Source organism: Cherax quadricarinatus, chromosome 30 (genome assembly GCF_038502225.1).
Source record: "Cherax quadricarinatus isolate ZL_2023a chromosome 30, ASM3850222v1, whole genome shotgun sequence".
NCBI classification, from domain to species: Eukaryota; Metazoa; Arthropoda; class Malacostraca; order Decapoda; family Parastacidae; genus Cherax; species Cherax quadricarinatus.
In genome coordinates, this window is record NC_091321.1 from 24,791,983 (window position 1) to 24,808,713 (window position 16,731).

At 37.5% G+C, this 16,731-nt stretch overlaps 1 protein-coding gene across 5 annotated transcripts in view; it reads left to right on the forward strand.

Annotated features, from left to right (window-relative positions):
- Positions 1-16,458, forward strand: part of LOC128692714 (glycerophosphocholine phosphodiesterase GPCPD1) — a 237,459-nt gene extending 221,001 nt beyond the window's left edge. For all 5 annotated transcript variants that reach the window (XM_070090010.1, XM_070090014.1, XM_070090012.1 and 2 more), the window contains 2 exons: positions 5,174-5,334; positions 8,305-16,458. In XM_070090010.1, the coding sequence (XP_069946111.1) occupies positions 5,174-5,334; positions 8,305-8,650 (507 nt within the window). In that variant the 3' untranslated portion in view covers positions 8,651-16,458. The remainder of the gene's footprint in view (positions 1-5,173; positions 5,335-8,304) is intronic.
- Positions 16,459-16,731: the final 273 nt, after the last annotated feature.

The following is a 16,731-nucleotide window of genomic DNA, read 5'->3' on the forward strand; positions in this document are numbered from 1 at the left end:
GTTAATAAACCAATCAAACAACCATGGGTTGTTACCTGTGCACCATGGGTGTGCTTCTGGGACCCATGTACTGTGGAGGTACTGCCAGATCCTCTACTGCACCAAGGAAGGACAGGTACAGTGCAATACTTTGAAAAGAGAAAAAATGGAAGGCTAACTGGGCAAACAAAACCCAAGTTACATACGTACAGAGATATGCTATAACTGTTGCCAGGACCATACATTAAATTCTAATTAGATCACTGAACTCTTCATAGACTTCTAACAGGTATTATATTTTGAGATATTGTAGATAAAATAATGAGAAGTTCGTAGGATGGGAATGCAAGAAACAGCAAGAGTGAAATGAATAAAGCAGTCTAAAAAAAAAAAAAAACTCATTGTTGATATCTGGTCAAGATGACTGTTGTTTTGCCTACAGAATATTCCTGAGAGTGAAATGTATGGACAGTGTATGGGTACCCCAGTGGAAAGATGGACATGTCAAATCTTATGCAAAGACTCAGCACCTCTCAAATGGAGACTGAGAAAACCTGAGCCAGTATATACTATTGCTGCCTTTATGAACCAATGGCTGTAGAATAAGATTTGCCAACAAAAGTCCACTAGTGTCATGAGACTTGTGTATCTACTAAGGATATGATGGTACTAAATATTTTGCCCATACCAATACTCAACTCTAGACGATGATCAATGCCTTGATGGCATCGATACCCACCAATACCAATATTTTGTCACATACCTAGTATTTACCCATGTCTGAATCTCAACCTTAGTCACAACTGATTATGAGAGTGCCAGCACATCCCTTGTTACATACTCCATTACTAGTGTAATAAGAGGTCTAATGATTTGTTGATAGTCTTGGAGTTCTTCATATTTTTTCATACTTAAAAATGTTGTAATAACCCAAAGTACTGAAAAGATAAGTGAACCCTTGTTGTATGGGACCAATATGAGGGAAGAGGGGTATCCAGGGGTAACCAAAAGTCTATTGAATTAAAATTATGAAATTTATTTTCCATGATAGTAACATTAATGGACAAATACCTGATGATGAAGACTTAGTCCATTTATAAAAGTGTCCATCTTATGTAATGTAATGTAATGAGTAATCTTATATTTACAGTGGACCCTCGCATAACTCTATTAATCCGTTCCCGAGAGCTCAATGTTAGGCGAAATTATCGTTAGGCGAATGAATTTTCCCCATAAGAAATAATGGAGATCAAATTAATCTGTTCCTGACACCCCCAAAGTATGAACAAAAAAAATTTTTTTACCACAACTAATATTAATTTTAATACACACAAACTGAAGAAGACATGCACAGTTACATGACACTTACCTTTATTGAAGATCTGGTGATGATTGATGGGATGGGAGGAGGGGAGAATGTTGATGGTCTTAGTGTTTAGAAGGGGAATCCCCTTCCATTAGGGCTTGAGGTGTCAAGTCCTTTTCCGGGGTTACTTCCCTTCTTCTTTTAATGCCACTAGGACCAGCTTCAGAGTCACTGGACTTCTGTCGCACAACATATCTGTCCATTGAGGTCTGTACCTCTCGTTCCTTTATGACTTTCCTAAAGTGGTTCACAACACTGTCAGTGTACAGGTTGCCAACACGGCTTGCAACAGCTGTCTGAGGGTGATTTTCATCCATAAAGGTTTGCACTTCAAGCCACTTTGCACAGATTTCCTTATTCTTTGAAGTAGGCAACTTCTTCAATTTCTCTCTACCCTCCTCCGAAGCATTTTCCTCAGGTGTGGCCTCTTGCTGTTGAAGTTGATCTAGCAGCTCATCAGTGGTTAGTTCTTCATTGTCCTCCTCCACCAACTCTTCCACATCCTCCCCACTAACCTCCAACCCCAAGGACTTCCCCAATGCTACAATTCATTCCTCAACTGGCATATGCCTCTCAGGGCTAGCCTCAAATCCTTCAAAATCCCTTTTGTCTACACATTCTGGCCACAGTTTCTTCCAAGCAGAGTTCAAGGTCCTCTTAGTGACTCCCTCCCAAGCCTTACCTATAAGGTTTACACAATTGAGGATATTAAAGTGATCTCTCCAAAACTCTCTTAGAGTCAATTGAGTTTCTGAGGTCACTACAAAGCACCTTTCAAACAGAGCTTTTGTGTACAGTTTTTTGAAGTTTGAAATGACCTGCTGGTCCATGGGCTGCAGGAGAGGAGTGGTATTAGGAGGCAAAAACTTGACCTTAATGAAGCTCATGTCCCCACAAAGTCGCTCTGCCAAGTCTGTAGGATGACCAGGGGCATTGTCTAACACCAGGAGGCACTTAAGGTCTAATTTCTTTTCAATTAGGTAATTTTTCACAGTGGGGGCAAATGCTTGGTGTATCCAGTCATAGAAAAAGTCCCTAGTGACCCATGCCTTACTGTTTGCCCTCCACAGCACACACAAATTAGCCTTGAGGATATTCTTTTGCCTGAACGCTCTGGGAGTTTCAGAGTGATACACTAATAAAGGCTTCACTTTGCAATCACCACTAGCATTGGCACACATTAACAGAGTAAGCCTGTCTTTCATAGGCTTATGTCCTGGAAGTGCCTTTTCCTCCTGAGTAATGTAGGTCCTGCTTGGCATTTCTTCCAAAACAGGCCTGTTTCGTCACAATTAAACACTTGTTCAGGTTTCAGTCCTTCACTGTCTATGTACTCCTTGAATTCCTGCACATATTTTTCAGCTGCTTTGTGGTCCGAACTGGCAGCCTCACCATGCCTTATCACACTATGTATGCCACTACGCTTCTTAAATCTCTCAAACCAACCTTTGCTGGCCTTAAATTCGCTCACATCATCACTAGTTGCAGGCATTTATCTAATTAAATCCTGATGCAACTTCCTAACCTTTTCACTTATGATCACTTGAGAGATGCTATCTCCTGCTATCTGTTTTTCGTTTATCCACACCGAAGTCTCAACATCTTCTATCACTTGCGATCTCTGTTTCGAAAACAAAGTTGCACCTTTGGCAAGAACAGCTTCCTTGATTGCCATTTTCTTGGACACAATAGTAGCGATGGTTGATTGGGGTTTACTATACAACCTGGCCAGCTCGGAGACACGTACTCCACTTTCATACTTAGCAATGACCTCTTTCTTCATCTCCATAGTAATTCTCACCCTTATTCCTGTAGGGTTGGCACTAGAAGCTTTCTTGGGGCCCATGGTCACTTATTTTTCAGGTGAAATCACTAAAAATGCTGTAATAATACGAAATGTTCCAATTGTATGCTTGGATGTTACCGCGGAGGCTGGCTTGTAAACAATGCCACCGGCGGAACATGTGAGGCTGGCTCAGGCCGCACATAGACGCGTCTCGGACAAATCGCGTTGAGCGAGTTTTTTATCGCTATGCGAGGCAAAATTTTAGCAATAAAATGTAACGCTTGGCGGATTTAACGTTATGTGATGCCAACGTTAGGCGGGGGGCCCACTGTATATGTTCTATTATCATATTTTGTTTCTTGCAAAGCACTTTGTAAATACACCTACCATACGACTTACGACCGAGTTCGGTTCCGAGAAACCGGTCGTAAGTCGAAATGGTCGTAAGTCGAACTTTACTACTGAATATCAACATCACATTTTTGTAATGACTTTACTTTATTGTTTTATTTTGGTATTTCATGTTTTACTTTACTTTTTATGCTGTTAGCACTGTATTTTATACTGTAAGGTTTAGGATAAACACTGTGTACAACACAAATAGTTGTAGGACCTTTCTTCCATTTACTATATAAAACTTGGTTTACAATGCATGTTTTTTTTTGTATGTAAAGTAAAAGGACACAAGTGCAACTAATGTGACATTTTATTGTGGCAACGTTTCACTCTCCAGGAGCTTTATCAAGCCATTACAAACAATACATGGACACAGAGGGTATATATAGGCTCAGAGTGAGGTGCAATACTAGTGGTAGTAGTAGTAGTGACAAAAGTTGTAGTGGTAGTAGTAATACAATATGGTAGAGCAATTAATTCGTACATGAGTAATGGCTTGATAAAGCTCCTGGAGAGCAAAACGTTGCCACAATAAAATGTCACATTAGTTGCACTTGTGTCCTTTTACTTTACATATTGTCGGTAATTCTACCAACTTTATTACATGTTTTTTTTTTTTTTTTTGTTTGGATGAATCCTCCAAGCTTTTTGAGTGGAATGTGTATGATTTTATCTCTAAAACTTTATTATCAGAAACATCCTTTGCCCAGACCACTTCGGATACTCATTAGGCCTTCTCTACATTAAGTATAAGTTTTTGATTGTCACTTGAGTGTGTATTTTTTGTGCTCATTATTTGCTATGTTGTTTAATAGTGTTAAGAACAGTGTTTGAAGACTCAGTGTGGTCAGGAAGCAATACAGCCTCGCCTCACTTAGCGATACACTCATTTACCGATACCTCGGACTTAGGACAGGCTCTCTGACCAACCAGTATTCATACCTAAATAATGTATATTAGAGCTGATTTCCTCTGTTCTGTTTATTTAAGTATACAGTACACAACTGTATAAACATTTAAAAATATAGCAGAAATGTTTTAAATGTGCAAAGATGACATTAAAACAATATCAAAGATGGTTGACACAAACTCGCTACCATTATGGTATGCTCCTCGCTTAGCAACGAATTCGTTTAACGACGTGGTGTCAGGAACAGACTCCCTCATTAAGTGAGGAGAGGCTGTATTGGCTTCATGTGTTGGGAAGCTTCTGGTCACAATAATAACACTGATAAAATGTTTTTCATTGATGGGGGTTTTGATTTTTCTTTCAAACATCTTAAGTTTCCTTGTGGCTGTGGACTGTGATATTTCTTTCAGTAAGATTTTTAAATGTGAAGTTTTTAAAAACATGCATTAAAATACAGTAAACCCTTGATATAACAGACCCTATATAACATGCTTACAAATCCACTGGGTAAATTGTACTTTTAACTCTTGTATTTTCAATGTTAATTTCAGTATATCTGTAAACTGTTCATACTGTGTTATATTAGGTATACAGCAGAGTACTTTAGTGCTTTTTATTGCTAATTTTAACATTCTGATTTAACAGACACTTGGACAATGCCACTATTACCCTGTTATATTGAGAGTTTACTGTATTTCCAAAACATGTTGAATGACATGCTTTCTATTCTTCCCAGGGTATTAACGTTCACACTGAAGACTTGATGCGTGACCATACCCAGATGAAAATAGCATTAGATAACAACTTGATTGTGTTTTGCTGGGGTGATGACAATAATGACCAGGAGAATATAAAGTTCCTCAAGAAGGCTGGGCTTCATGGCATTATCTATGACAAGTAAGGCATTACTTCTTGTTTTTGTCCTACCACAGTGAAGTGCACTTAAGTTTAAAATCTGATTCTGCAAATAATTAGAAACTTCATTTTGGCCCTCAAAACTTGAAAAAAAAAAAATGTTTAAAGAAACAGTATGTTTTTTTTTTAACACCAGCCATCTCTCAATGGGAGTAGGGCAACCCAAAACATGCAACACATTTATTATCACTCATTCAGATAGCTGTCTTGCCAGAAAGTACTCAAACATCACAATTCAAATGACCCTCCAAATTGAAACATCCTTTCCCCCTTCCTTCAGAGTGCATGCATTGTACTTTTCACCTGCAGGACTCAGATCTGTGAAACTGGTTTACTTTGAATCCCTTGATGTTACTTGGCTCATACTCCAACAGCACGTCAGGCCATAAAAACATTCATTTCCATTCACTCCAATCTAATGTGCTCAGACAGTCCTGCTGGATGCTCAAGCCCCATTACTCATATTTTTTTTTTTACACACACCCCTCTCTCCAACCCTTCCTGGGATGACCTCTACACTTCATTCCACTTTAGAATTATACACTTGTCCTGCACATCCTCTTTAAATCCCAAACCACATCAAGATTACCTTAGCCTTCTGAATCATACTTTTATAACCCTCCACTTGTAATTTCAACACTGAATTCTCTGCATAATATTCACCCCACATATTGCTCTCAAACATGGCATTTCTACTGCCTCCAGCCTCATCCTTGCTGCAACACTTAAAGCCCCATGCCTCACACCTATATAAAATGGTTGGTACCTCTACACTCTGGTATTTTCCTCTTTTTGCCTCCATAGATAAATCTCTCTCTGCAGATGCCCTAACACACCACTATCTTTTTGCCCCCATCTCTTCTGTGGTTTCCCTCATCTTTCATAGACCCACCTGCAAATATGTCCACTCCCAATGTATACACATTCAGTTCCTCCATTCCACCTTCCAATCTGATGTCCAGTCTTTCATTACCTAAACTTTTTGTTATTTTCATCACCTTAGGTTTTTTCTGTATTCAGCCTGGTGGCTAAATCTCTGGGTTCGATTCCCAGCAAGGGTAGAAACATTGGGCAAGTTTCTTTACACAGGTTGTCTATATTCACCCATCAGTAAAATGGGTACCTGGGAGTTAGTCAACTGGTGTGGGTTGCATCTTGGGACAAAACTGACCTAATTTGCCCGAAATGCTCTGCATGAGGCCTGGTCACAGACCGAGCCACGTGGGTGTTGACCCACAAAACCCACTCCAGGTATAACAAGTGGCTTTCTATATACAGTGGAACCTTGGTTTTCATCATTAATTCATTCCAGAAAGTCAAACAAAACCGAATTCAATGAAAACTGAAGCAACATTTCCCATAAGAAATAATGTAAATCCAATTAATCCATTCCAGACACCCAAAAGTATTAACAAAAAATACATTTCATAGAGAATAACTATAGTTTTACATACAGAAAACAATGAAAAATAAATATAAAGGACTAGTGAAATGGATAAACGAACATTTAATATCACTTTTACCTTTATTGAAGACTTGTTGGTGTATGGAAGATGTGAGGAGGGGAGAGGGAGGAGGAGAGGTTATTGGTTGAAAGGGGAATCCCCCTCCATAAGGACTTCAGGTATCAAGTCCCTGTCCAAGGTTACTTCCTGTCTTTGTCTTTTACTGGCACTGGACCCCTGTTGCACAAAAAATCTATCCAGAGAGGTCTGTTTCTGGCATCTCTAAGATTTGCTTAAACTGGGACAAGGCATTGTCATTTAACATGTTGCAGACATGGCTTGCAACAGCTTTGTTAGGGTGATATTTCTCCACAAAACTTTGCAACTCGCTCTGCTTTCCATACATGTCCTTAATCACTGAAGAAGGTACATTCTCCCCTCTCTCTTCCTCCTCCTCTGAAGCAATTTCCTCAGCTGCGATCTGTTGCTGTTCCAGTTGAAAGGATTGCAGCTCTTCGGTGGTTAGCTCTTCCCTGTGGTCATCCACCAACTCTTCCACATCCTGGTCACTCACATCCAACCCCATGGACTTCCCCTAACCCACAATAGGCATAGGGGTGTCAGGGTCAGCCTCAAACCCTTCAAAATCCTTCTCTTGGACATATTCTGGCCACAATTGAATTCTATCGTGTTTTTTGCCTTCTTTATCAAAGGGCTGGCACTCGGAACTTTCTTTGGCCCCATGGTGGCTTATTTAGCAGTCGCACTCAATAAACAAGCACAAAAAACAATGGATTATTACGAAATGTTTCATATGAACTCACATGGTAATGCTCACTCGACGAGAAACAAAGCCAGACTTGACTTAGAACACGTAGGATGCTTTGTGTGGGCATGGGCAGGCGGACACGTTCAGTACGGCAGACCGACGAAAACAGAGGTGATGAATGAAAACTGGGACAAAATTTTTATGAAAAATGTTGTCGAAAACCGAATTCAACGAAAACCAGGGCAAATGAAAACCAAGGTTCCACTGTAGTAGTATATCATTGATATCAGCTAGGCTTGTATACCATGTATTAGTATTATTATTATCTATATGTTAAGCGCCCATGGTGACATCACACATCCCTGTCTAAGGCCTACTTTTACCCTACATACCCTAACATATTTTTAAATAAATCATTTTATCTTTTTTTTTTCCAGATGAAATACCATGATACTTTGTGTATTTATTTTATTCATTTAAAGAGTGCTCACATTTATTTGTAAATTGTAAAAGTAAAAAAAGCAGCTAGAATTCATGTTTCAATATACTAAATATATTTTATAAATTCCCATAAGGAAAGAGGAAAACATCTTCAGGATATTTATTTCAATTTATCTTCAGGAATATCTTGAGAGAGAAGGGAAAGCTTGGATTATCATGTTTCCTTGTGAGCTATATTGTCAAACATATGTTATAATGAAGTTATGTAGAATATTCAAAGAAAAAAAATATTTCCAGGATTGATGAGTATAACACTAAGGTGAAGAAAGAGAGCATTTTTCTCTGTGAAGAAAGAGAAGCTGAAGAAGAAATGATGAATGCTTCACAGGCAGAAGGTGCAGTAATCACAAAAAGCAGCACTAGTGTGTGTCTTCAGTCTACTGGTGGCATGGCCAACTTTAGTGAAATGGCAGCTCCCCTTGCAAGTGAAAGTGACTTTGGTAAACCAGCTTCTTTAAATGGGACACAAAACATTGCCACAACATCTAGCCACTGCATGGACAAAGTTGAGTGTAATGGTGATCACTGTCAGTGTAGCCACTGCAAGCCTACATCTTTCAGTGGTATCTTGACGAGTGAATAAAAATGAAAAACGCCTTGTATAATTTTTGTGATAAGTGTTATTGAATTAAGCCTAGTTTCATAAGTATGAATATAGGCCTAGTTTTTTGATAAGTGTGATTGAACAGAGGTCTAGTTTGTTGATAAGTGTGACTGAATATAGACCTAGTTTTCAGAGAAATGGCCTAGTGCTGACAATATTGTAAAACAGTGATGGCACAGGAATCTTTATGGGTACGGTGTTTCACCCCAAATATGCTTTATCAAGTACATAAAGTATAACAGAAAATTACATCTTTTATAGCACATTCAGACCAGGTAGTCCCATGCTGGGTGGGTGAGGTGCGTAAAGTCAGTGTTGAATAAGAAATTCAAGGTTCTTTCCTACTCTGATCTTGTGGGCTTCACCCACTCGCCACATGATCATCCACCCTGAGTATACTAAACAAGATGTGTATTTCTGTTATATTTTATGTGCTGATGAAGCCAATTTGTGATAAAACATACCAGTAAAGACTCAGTTTCATAATAAGTGGCTGAATTTAGGTCTAATTTCTTGATAAGTGCGACTGAATATGTTTCTTAATAAGGTATGACTGAATGTAATCCTGGTTTTACAATGTGTCTGATGAGTGTGAATGAATATATAAGCCTAGTGTCTTGATAATGAGTGTGAATGAATATGAACTTATAATGAAACTAAGAGTTTGATTGAATATATGCCTTGGATTGGTAAATGATATGTAAAACCTTTGAATTTAGAGGACAAGAATACAAGGCTGTGCTTTGATCACATATACTGATCTGTTGTCTAAATATGTATCTATTATTTTTTTATACATTTTAATGACTTAAATTTAACTACTGTATTATTTTCCACATATATATTATTTAACAATTGTTAATGAGGATAATTACCAATGTAATTAGTAGATTGTTTTAAATAGTCTACACTGGACATGGTCACTGATCTGTCATTCCATACATATTAACAGTGTACTGAATATCCAGTTCATGGATTAACCCTTTGACTGTCGCAGGCCCCTTTCTGAAACTGTCATTCTATGTTGCAAAATCGAAAAAAATAATTATTTTTTTCTCATGAAAATTTTTTTTTTTTTTTATTATCACACCGGCCGATTCCCACCAAGGCAGGGTGGCCCGAAAAAGAAAAACTTTCACCATCATTCACTCCATCACTGTCTTGCCAGAAGGGTGCTTTACACTACAGTTTTTAAACTGCAACATTAACACCCCTCCTTCAGAGTGCAGGTACTGTACTTCCCATCTCCAGGACTCAAGTCCGGCCTGCCGCTTTCCCTGAATCCCTTCATAAATGTTACTTTGCTCACACTCCAACAGCACGTGAAAATGTTGATTATTTTTTTGAGTGTTTTAGTCCAAAAAAAATTCTTTGCCATCAGTACTTACCAAAATATAGAGGCGTGAAGTTTGCAGAAAATGAGCCGCGTATGGCAACAGTGGTGACTGCCGCTCACCCGGTAAACTTTGGTTTACTTGTATTTGAAGTTTTTTTTTTTTTTTTCACTTTTATTTTTTCACATAACTTATGTGGCCTGTGAGACCAAAGTAAGGTGCAATGTACATATATACACTCGTTGTATACAACACAATAAGCACAAACATAATTATCTATCTTGTTTACAAAAACAAATATAAAAAATTTTTTATTACTATTGTTCTATAATACATATACCAATGTACAGTCACCGAACATATTCCTAGAAGTTCTGCAGCTTGTGGAACTCTTTGAAACATGTTTTCATACACAATGGTGTTTTACACTTCACACACAAAACCAGTGTGTGCATTTTTGTGGACTTTTTTTTTTTTATGTGCAAAAACAAAACAACACCTCTGAGCAGTTTTCTTCAAAGTATTAGCAGGCAGTTGTGTTATGTAGTTATCCTAGGTAAATGGTCATGTGTCATCATTCCTTCCTTCTGCTTTCTATAATATATATACACATATATAGTCACTAGATATTTTCATATAACTGCTATTATCTTCATTCAGCAAGCTTGTCTTGTGTGCGAGTGTGTGGCTTATAATTGTTTTGAGTCAGCAGTTGGCAGCTGTCAAAACAATGGGGTCGGATGCTGCTTCCCCTCCATTCTATCTCTATCTGTCTGTCTCACAGGTACACATAAATACAAGTATACATAGTGTAAATTACCTAGGATAACCCAAAAAATCCAGACAAAGTGCTATACTTGGCTTGAAGATGTGAGTAAAGGTGATGACACAGTCTTGTGGCTCTCTCTGAGACAGAGAGATACAGAAATGTTTGTGCACCAGCAAAAACAAAGTGAGGGCGATGGTCATCAATCTTTTCTTATCAGCTGCACCCTCGTTTACGCTCATCAAACGTCAGATGTTATCTACCCTTATCTTGTCACTGTCATGGGGTGGACTTTTTTTTTTCTTGCTTCAAGGGAACAATATTATTACATCATCATCCTCCTCCTCCATTGCTTTTGGTCTCAAACTCCTGGAAATCATGAAATTGATCTTCACTGACACTTCCATCTGTGTTAGAACATCACTTGGGAAGAGAAGAGTCCCAGATTTGCTGGGGAGTCACATATTTCTTACCCCTAAGCATGCTGAAAAAGGAGGACTGAAATGGCATTCCCACAATGCACCACTGGCTCCCCGATTTTTTTCATATGGTGCACACTGACCATGGAGACCCATTCTCTCACATGTGGGCCTACCAGCTTTCTCCTGCTTGATTTGAAGCCCCTAGAATTTATGCGTATAAATACTTCAGAAACAGTGGCGCTTAAGACGTATTTATACAGCGTAAACAGTCAAAGGGTTAAAGACCATACATATACTGTACCTATAAACTATTATTTTAATTACAGTGGTATAATGACTAAGTAATATAGTTCTGTAAATGATTTTTAATGATACTACAGTGATTACTCTTGTCCAATAAAAAAAAAGAGGCACAGGGTATTCCCTACAATCTAAATTTTTTTGGAGGGGAAAACTATTATTAGCTAGTTTTCAGAATATATATTATTATTATAATCAAAAAGAAGTGCTAAGCCACAAGGGCTATACAGCTCAGAATATATAATTGTGGCTATTTTTATATCAGTAATATATTTAATCCAAAAATCATTAAGAAAAAATCTAGATTAAAAAAAATTCTATATCTTGATAATTAGTTATAATCAAAACTAAGTGCTAAACTCCCATATCTTGATAAATTTGTGCTGTATAGCCCTTGTGGCTTAGCACTTCTTTTGATTATAATAATTGATAAACTTGTACTAAATATATGTAACTCCAGCCCATGTGCATGAAGGAACTTGTTCAAAAAAAAATGAATTAAAAAGATGAAGAAAAAATAGGGCATTCAAATTAAATGTTGGAAATCATTTTCTTGACCAATCTCAAACTAATATTCACATGGATCATACAGAAACCAGCAGATAAGTGCATTTTAAAAATATATTTACTACCTAGCTTCTCTCTACAAACCTGCTGTATCCCACTGAGGCAGGGTGACCTAAAATGAATTTCTCTTTAAATTTAATAATGTATACAGGAGAAGGGGTTACTAGTCCCTTGTGCCCGGCATTTTAGTCGCCTCTTATGACAGGCATAGTTTACGGAGGAAGAATTATGTTCAACTTCCCCATGGAAATTGGCTCTATTTATGTTGCATTATTACAAGCAAGTGAGAGCCCAAAATCGTAAGGATCCTATATTATGTTGATGGGGAAGCACTAAACCTACGAGATTAGGACTGTGTGGTGATCAGGTTTGATCAAAGTAATTAGAGGGTTCCTCCAATTCTAGTAATGAAGTCCTTCACCAGCTTCAAGACATTACTTTTGAATAGAACATTTATACAGTGCCATGGGAAACTATTAGGTTCAATCCAAGGTAGGTTAGGTTCTTGAATCGAAAGTCCTTCACCAGCATCGAGGCACAACTTTTGAGGTGACATTTATATTGCGATATGCTAGTGTGAGGGAAAAGTTCAACAGATAGGAGTAGCGAGCGAGTATGTGGTAACGATAGTTTGATTGCCGGCTGCTTGTTAAGGTAGGGTCAGTCTAGCTCCCGCTATCCTCCCCATATACATGTATATTTTCTAAATTTGGGCTTAGATTTATGAAAAAGCAGAACTAAAGATATTGTAGCCTTTAATAATATCTATAGGGATATTGAATAGTTCTCCATCTGATTTGTTTTTAAAGTATATTTCTTATAAGCATACGAAAGGAAGACATTTTTACTGGTTATTGCTAAATAAACAGAAAATGCATATTAAGTGAATCTCATGTAACTAATTAAAGTATCAAGATGGCTTCTGTAGCACATAATTATCCTTTCAGTGTCAGTTCTGTTGTATCACAGCTTTGAAGCCAGTGTTTGTCAGGTAGTACGACGCCATGAACTCTGCTCACTCAGATTAGCTGAGCTTTAAATTTGGGCCTAGATATGAGAGAATGGGTCTGTTGTAAGTGTGCACTATATAAAAAAAAATCCTTCAGCACGCAGAGCACGAGAAAAAAACTGCGATCGTGTCTTTGGTTTACAACAGCAACTTGGCTGTGTATTTTCATATGGTTTTCATGGCTGAAGTCTCGGTTTCTTGGTCTCATTTGATAGAATGGATGATATATTACAGAAATAGAGATAATTTTGATTAGTTTCTGGACTGAAAGTAGCTTGAAATTGAGCTCAAGGTAGGGATGTTCAATTTTTGCCGATATTCCGGAATGTACAAATGTCGTGTCCAACTGGCCAGTCTAATATGCATTTAGAAATGCACTGACATTATTTATACAATTATTACAATAATGCAGTAGTCAGTCTGCATAAAAGTAAATTTTCTATTTTTTGTGTGAATGAAAAACAAGCATAATATAAAGGGGACCTGGAGATGTGACTAACAAGGAGAGGAAATGTTTACTTAGTGCCAGGAATATCTACAGTGTTTATTTTTGACTGTTTTCAAATTGGAAATTGTTGAATTTTGTGTGAAATTGGCCAAATTACCGATTTACGATCATTTTACTAGGTAATTGAAATAGGTAAATGGATAGTTTCTTGTACTCATTCAATGGAATAGAAGGAATACTAGAGAAATAGCTCTGAGTTTGGGTGACTGGAACAATGGAATTAACTGAAATTATTATTATAATCAAGGGGGAAGCGCTAAACCCAGAGGATTATACAGCGCCTGGGAGGGGGGGGGATGTGGAAGGCATTCAGGCTTAATTCGGGGAACTGGAGCACAGATCCAATTCCCTAAATCAAGAGCCCCTCACCAACATCAAGGAACCTTCCTTGAGGGGAATTAACTGAAAATAGGGCTCAACTCAGGCAAAATTGCCGATGCGTATTGCCGTGAGCACAATTCCGTAAGTTTCCCATCAAATTTCACACTTTTGGTTTCTTTACCTTCAGAAAAAGATTGTCATTTCATTTTTTTTTAACCTGACCCTGGAAGCAAGTTTTGCAAGCAGGGGTCGCGACACTCAATGTAATTATGCATTCAGTTCAGTGAGGTTATAAATGTTGCAGCAGCGCTGTTTAGCCCTTGTGGCTTAGCGCTTCTTTTTGATTATAATAATAATATAAATGTTGTATCTAAACAGTTGGACAGAAAATTAAATTTATTGGGTTGTAAAAAATACATTTAGTATGAAACTTAACCCATAAACGGTCCAAACGTATATATACGTTCTTACCGCTAGCGCCCCAAACATAAATATACGTTTTATTTTTCCTGCCTCCAAATTTGGCACGATTGGTCTGAGATGCCTGGTCAACATAGAATGTTTCTTAACACTCGGTGTGCACCATATTAAAAAATCTGGGAACACTTAGTACCTTGTGGGAGTGCCAGTTATATTGAGTGCCAGCTAGAGCAAACAGTGGGGCAAACACCAAAGATTCACTGATGTAATGCCATATTAACATTCCCCTTTTAAGAGGAAAGTGATGTTAACCCCAAGTTTAGGGTCTGTCTTTGTCTGTCTCACAGGTACACACAAATATAATTATACATAGTGTAAATTACCTAGGATAACCTAAAAAAATCCAAAGTGCTTGTAGATATAATGCACAAGAATACCTGTTGGTTCACAGTGGCTCTTTCTGAGACAGAGACACAGAAAGAGAAATAAGACAGCCAGACAATTAGTGATACGAGCTCATCAAATGTCATCCCTTATCTCTGCACCCTCGCTGGCGCCCATCAAATTTCATCTCATATCTGATCTTATCACTGCCCTCCCGGATGCTTGTCACTGAACACTTGTCTTACACATTGCTTCAAGGGAATTTCTTCTTCCTCCTATACTCCCGTGTATCCAAAGCATTGCTGGGACCTATAAATACTTTGTATATATTCCTAGACAATAGTAAATGACCAAGGCAGGTGTAAATGTCCACCTGTCAATGTGTTTGTGACAATTTGAGTACAATTTCAGTATCTAATATTAGTGTCAGAACAAAGATTGGTTATGAAATGACAAGAACTACAATAAATTGTAATTATCAGAACATAAAAATAATATAAAAATGAGAAAAAATGGTATATCGGCAACACTTCTGGAACCGGCAAGACTCTGTGTTGCCGTCAGGTGAACATTAAGTGCCAGTTTTGCAGCCTCATATCTCGGTAAGTACTGACCCTAATTTTTTTATTTTAATCCTATAACATTTAGAAAAATGTGCTCTTTATTTTCATTAAAAAAATTATTTTTTTATTTTTCAAAATATTCAGGGCACTGGGGTAGTGAACGTATATATGTGTGTGGACCATTTACGGGTTAAACTATCTGGAACATTGACATTAAACAGGCACCATTAGGTATGGTAAAATGACCAAACTATATTATATCATAGTTTTAGGTAAATGGAGTGAAACTCATTAAGATAAAAAAATTTACTTTAAACATTCTGATCTCTGCTAATCATGTAATATCTTATGTTCAAATTATTATTATTATTATAATCAAGGGGGAAGCGCTAAACCCGGAGGATTATACAGCGCCTGGGGGGGATGTGGAAGGCATTCAGGCTTAATTCAGGGAACTGGAGCACAGATCCAATTCCCTAAATCAAGAGCCCCTCACCAACATCAAGGAACCTTCCTTGAGGGGACTTATGTTCAAAAAGATATGTAAATGTTTGATAATATAGAACTTATTCCTACATTTGAAGGGGAAGCATATAGGGAATGGGTGGCAATCAAATTTGATCTACTTAAGGAGTGGTTAACTCCTTTTCACTGGCATTAAGGTACCTTTTTTGAAGAGTATGAGAAAATTAAGTACTGCATAAAATTGCAGACATAAGAGCATGTAACAAAAAAATAAATTATGTGCTTTATTATATTTTACATTAAGAAAATAAGTTCTGGTGCAGGTGTGCACATTTCAAGCCATTTAGTAGGGAATGAGACATAGATTGTTATTAACTATGAAAAACTGGGCTAGGCCTTTGCTGTATGATGACCCTTTGCTTTCATAGTTGTGCTTTAAGAGAGAGAGCCATTCAATTACCTTACTGTATGTACAGTAGTTTGCATTAATCTAGGGATTCTGAGTTAACTAAGAAAGTGACATTCGTATCTATGCAGTTGGCTAGTTTAAATATAGTGTAAGAATCATAAGTTTTCAGATGCTCAAGGATACTGGTAATGAAGCATACATGCAAACTGGGTTATATTATGCTGGTGTTGAGTGCTTAAATACTATTGGTAATAAAATATGGCAAGAAAAAAAAAAAAAAAAAACAGTAATGCTCTTACATAATATTTGTGGTCCTACATGTTTGCTTCATCATCGGTGTCTTAATGGCTTGTGATATATTCTACCTCTTGTGTGCATGGAGCACCTGGCCATAATCCTTTGAGAAATTAAATAAAATTATTGTCCTAACAGATTCACTCATATCAATACCCACCTGCTAAACTGTATAATGTTCCAGCACACATTGAACCTACCTATCCAAAGAATTTTTGCTTTTCAAGCACATTTTATTTACATTTCAGAATTGTAAATTAATAAAATCTATTGCTAGAAAATTGTTTTTTTATTGATA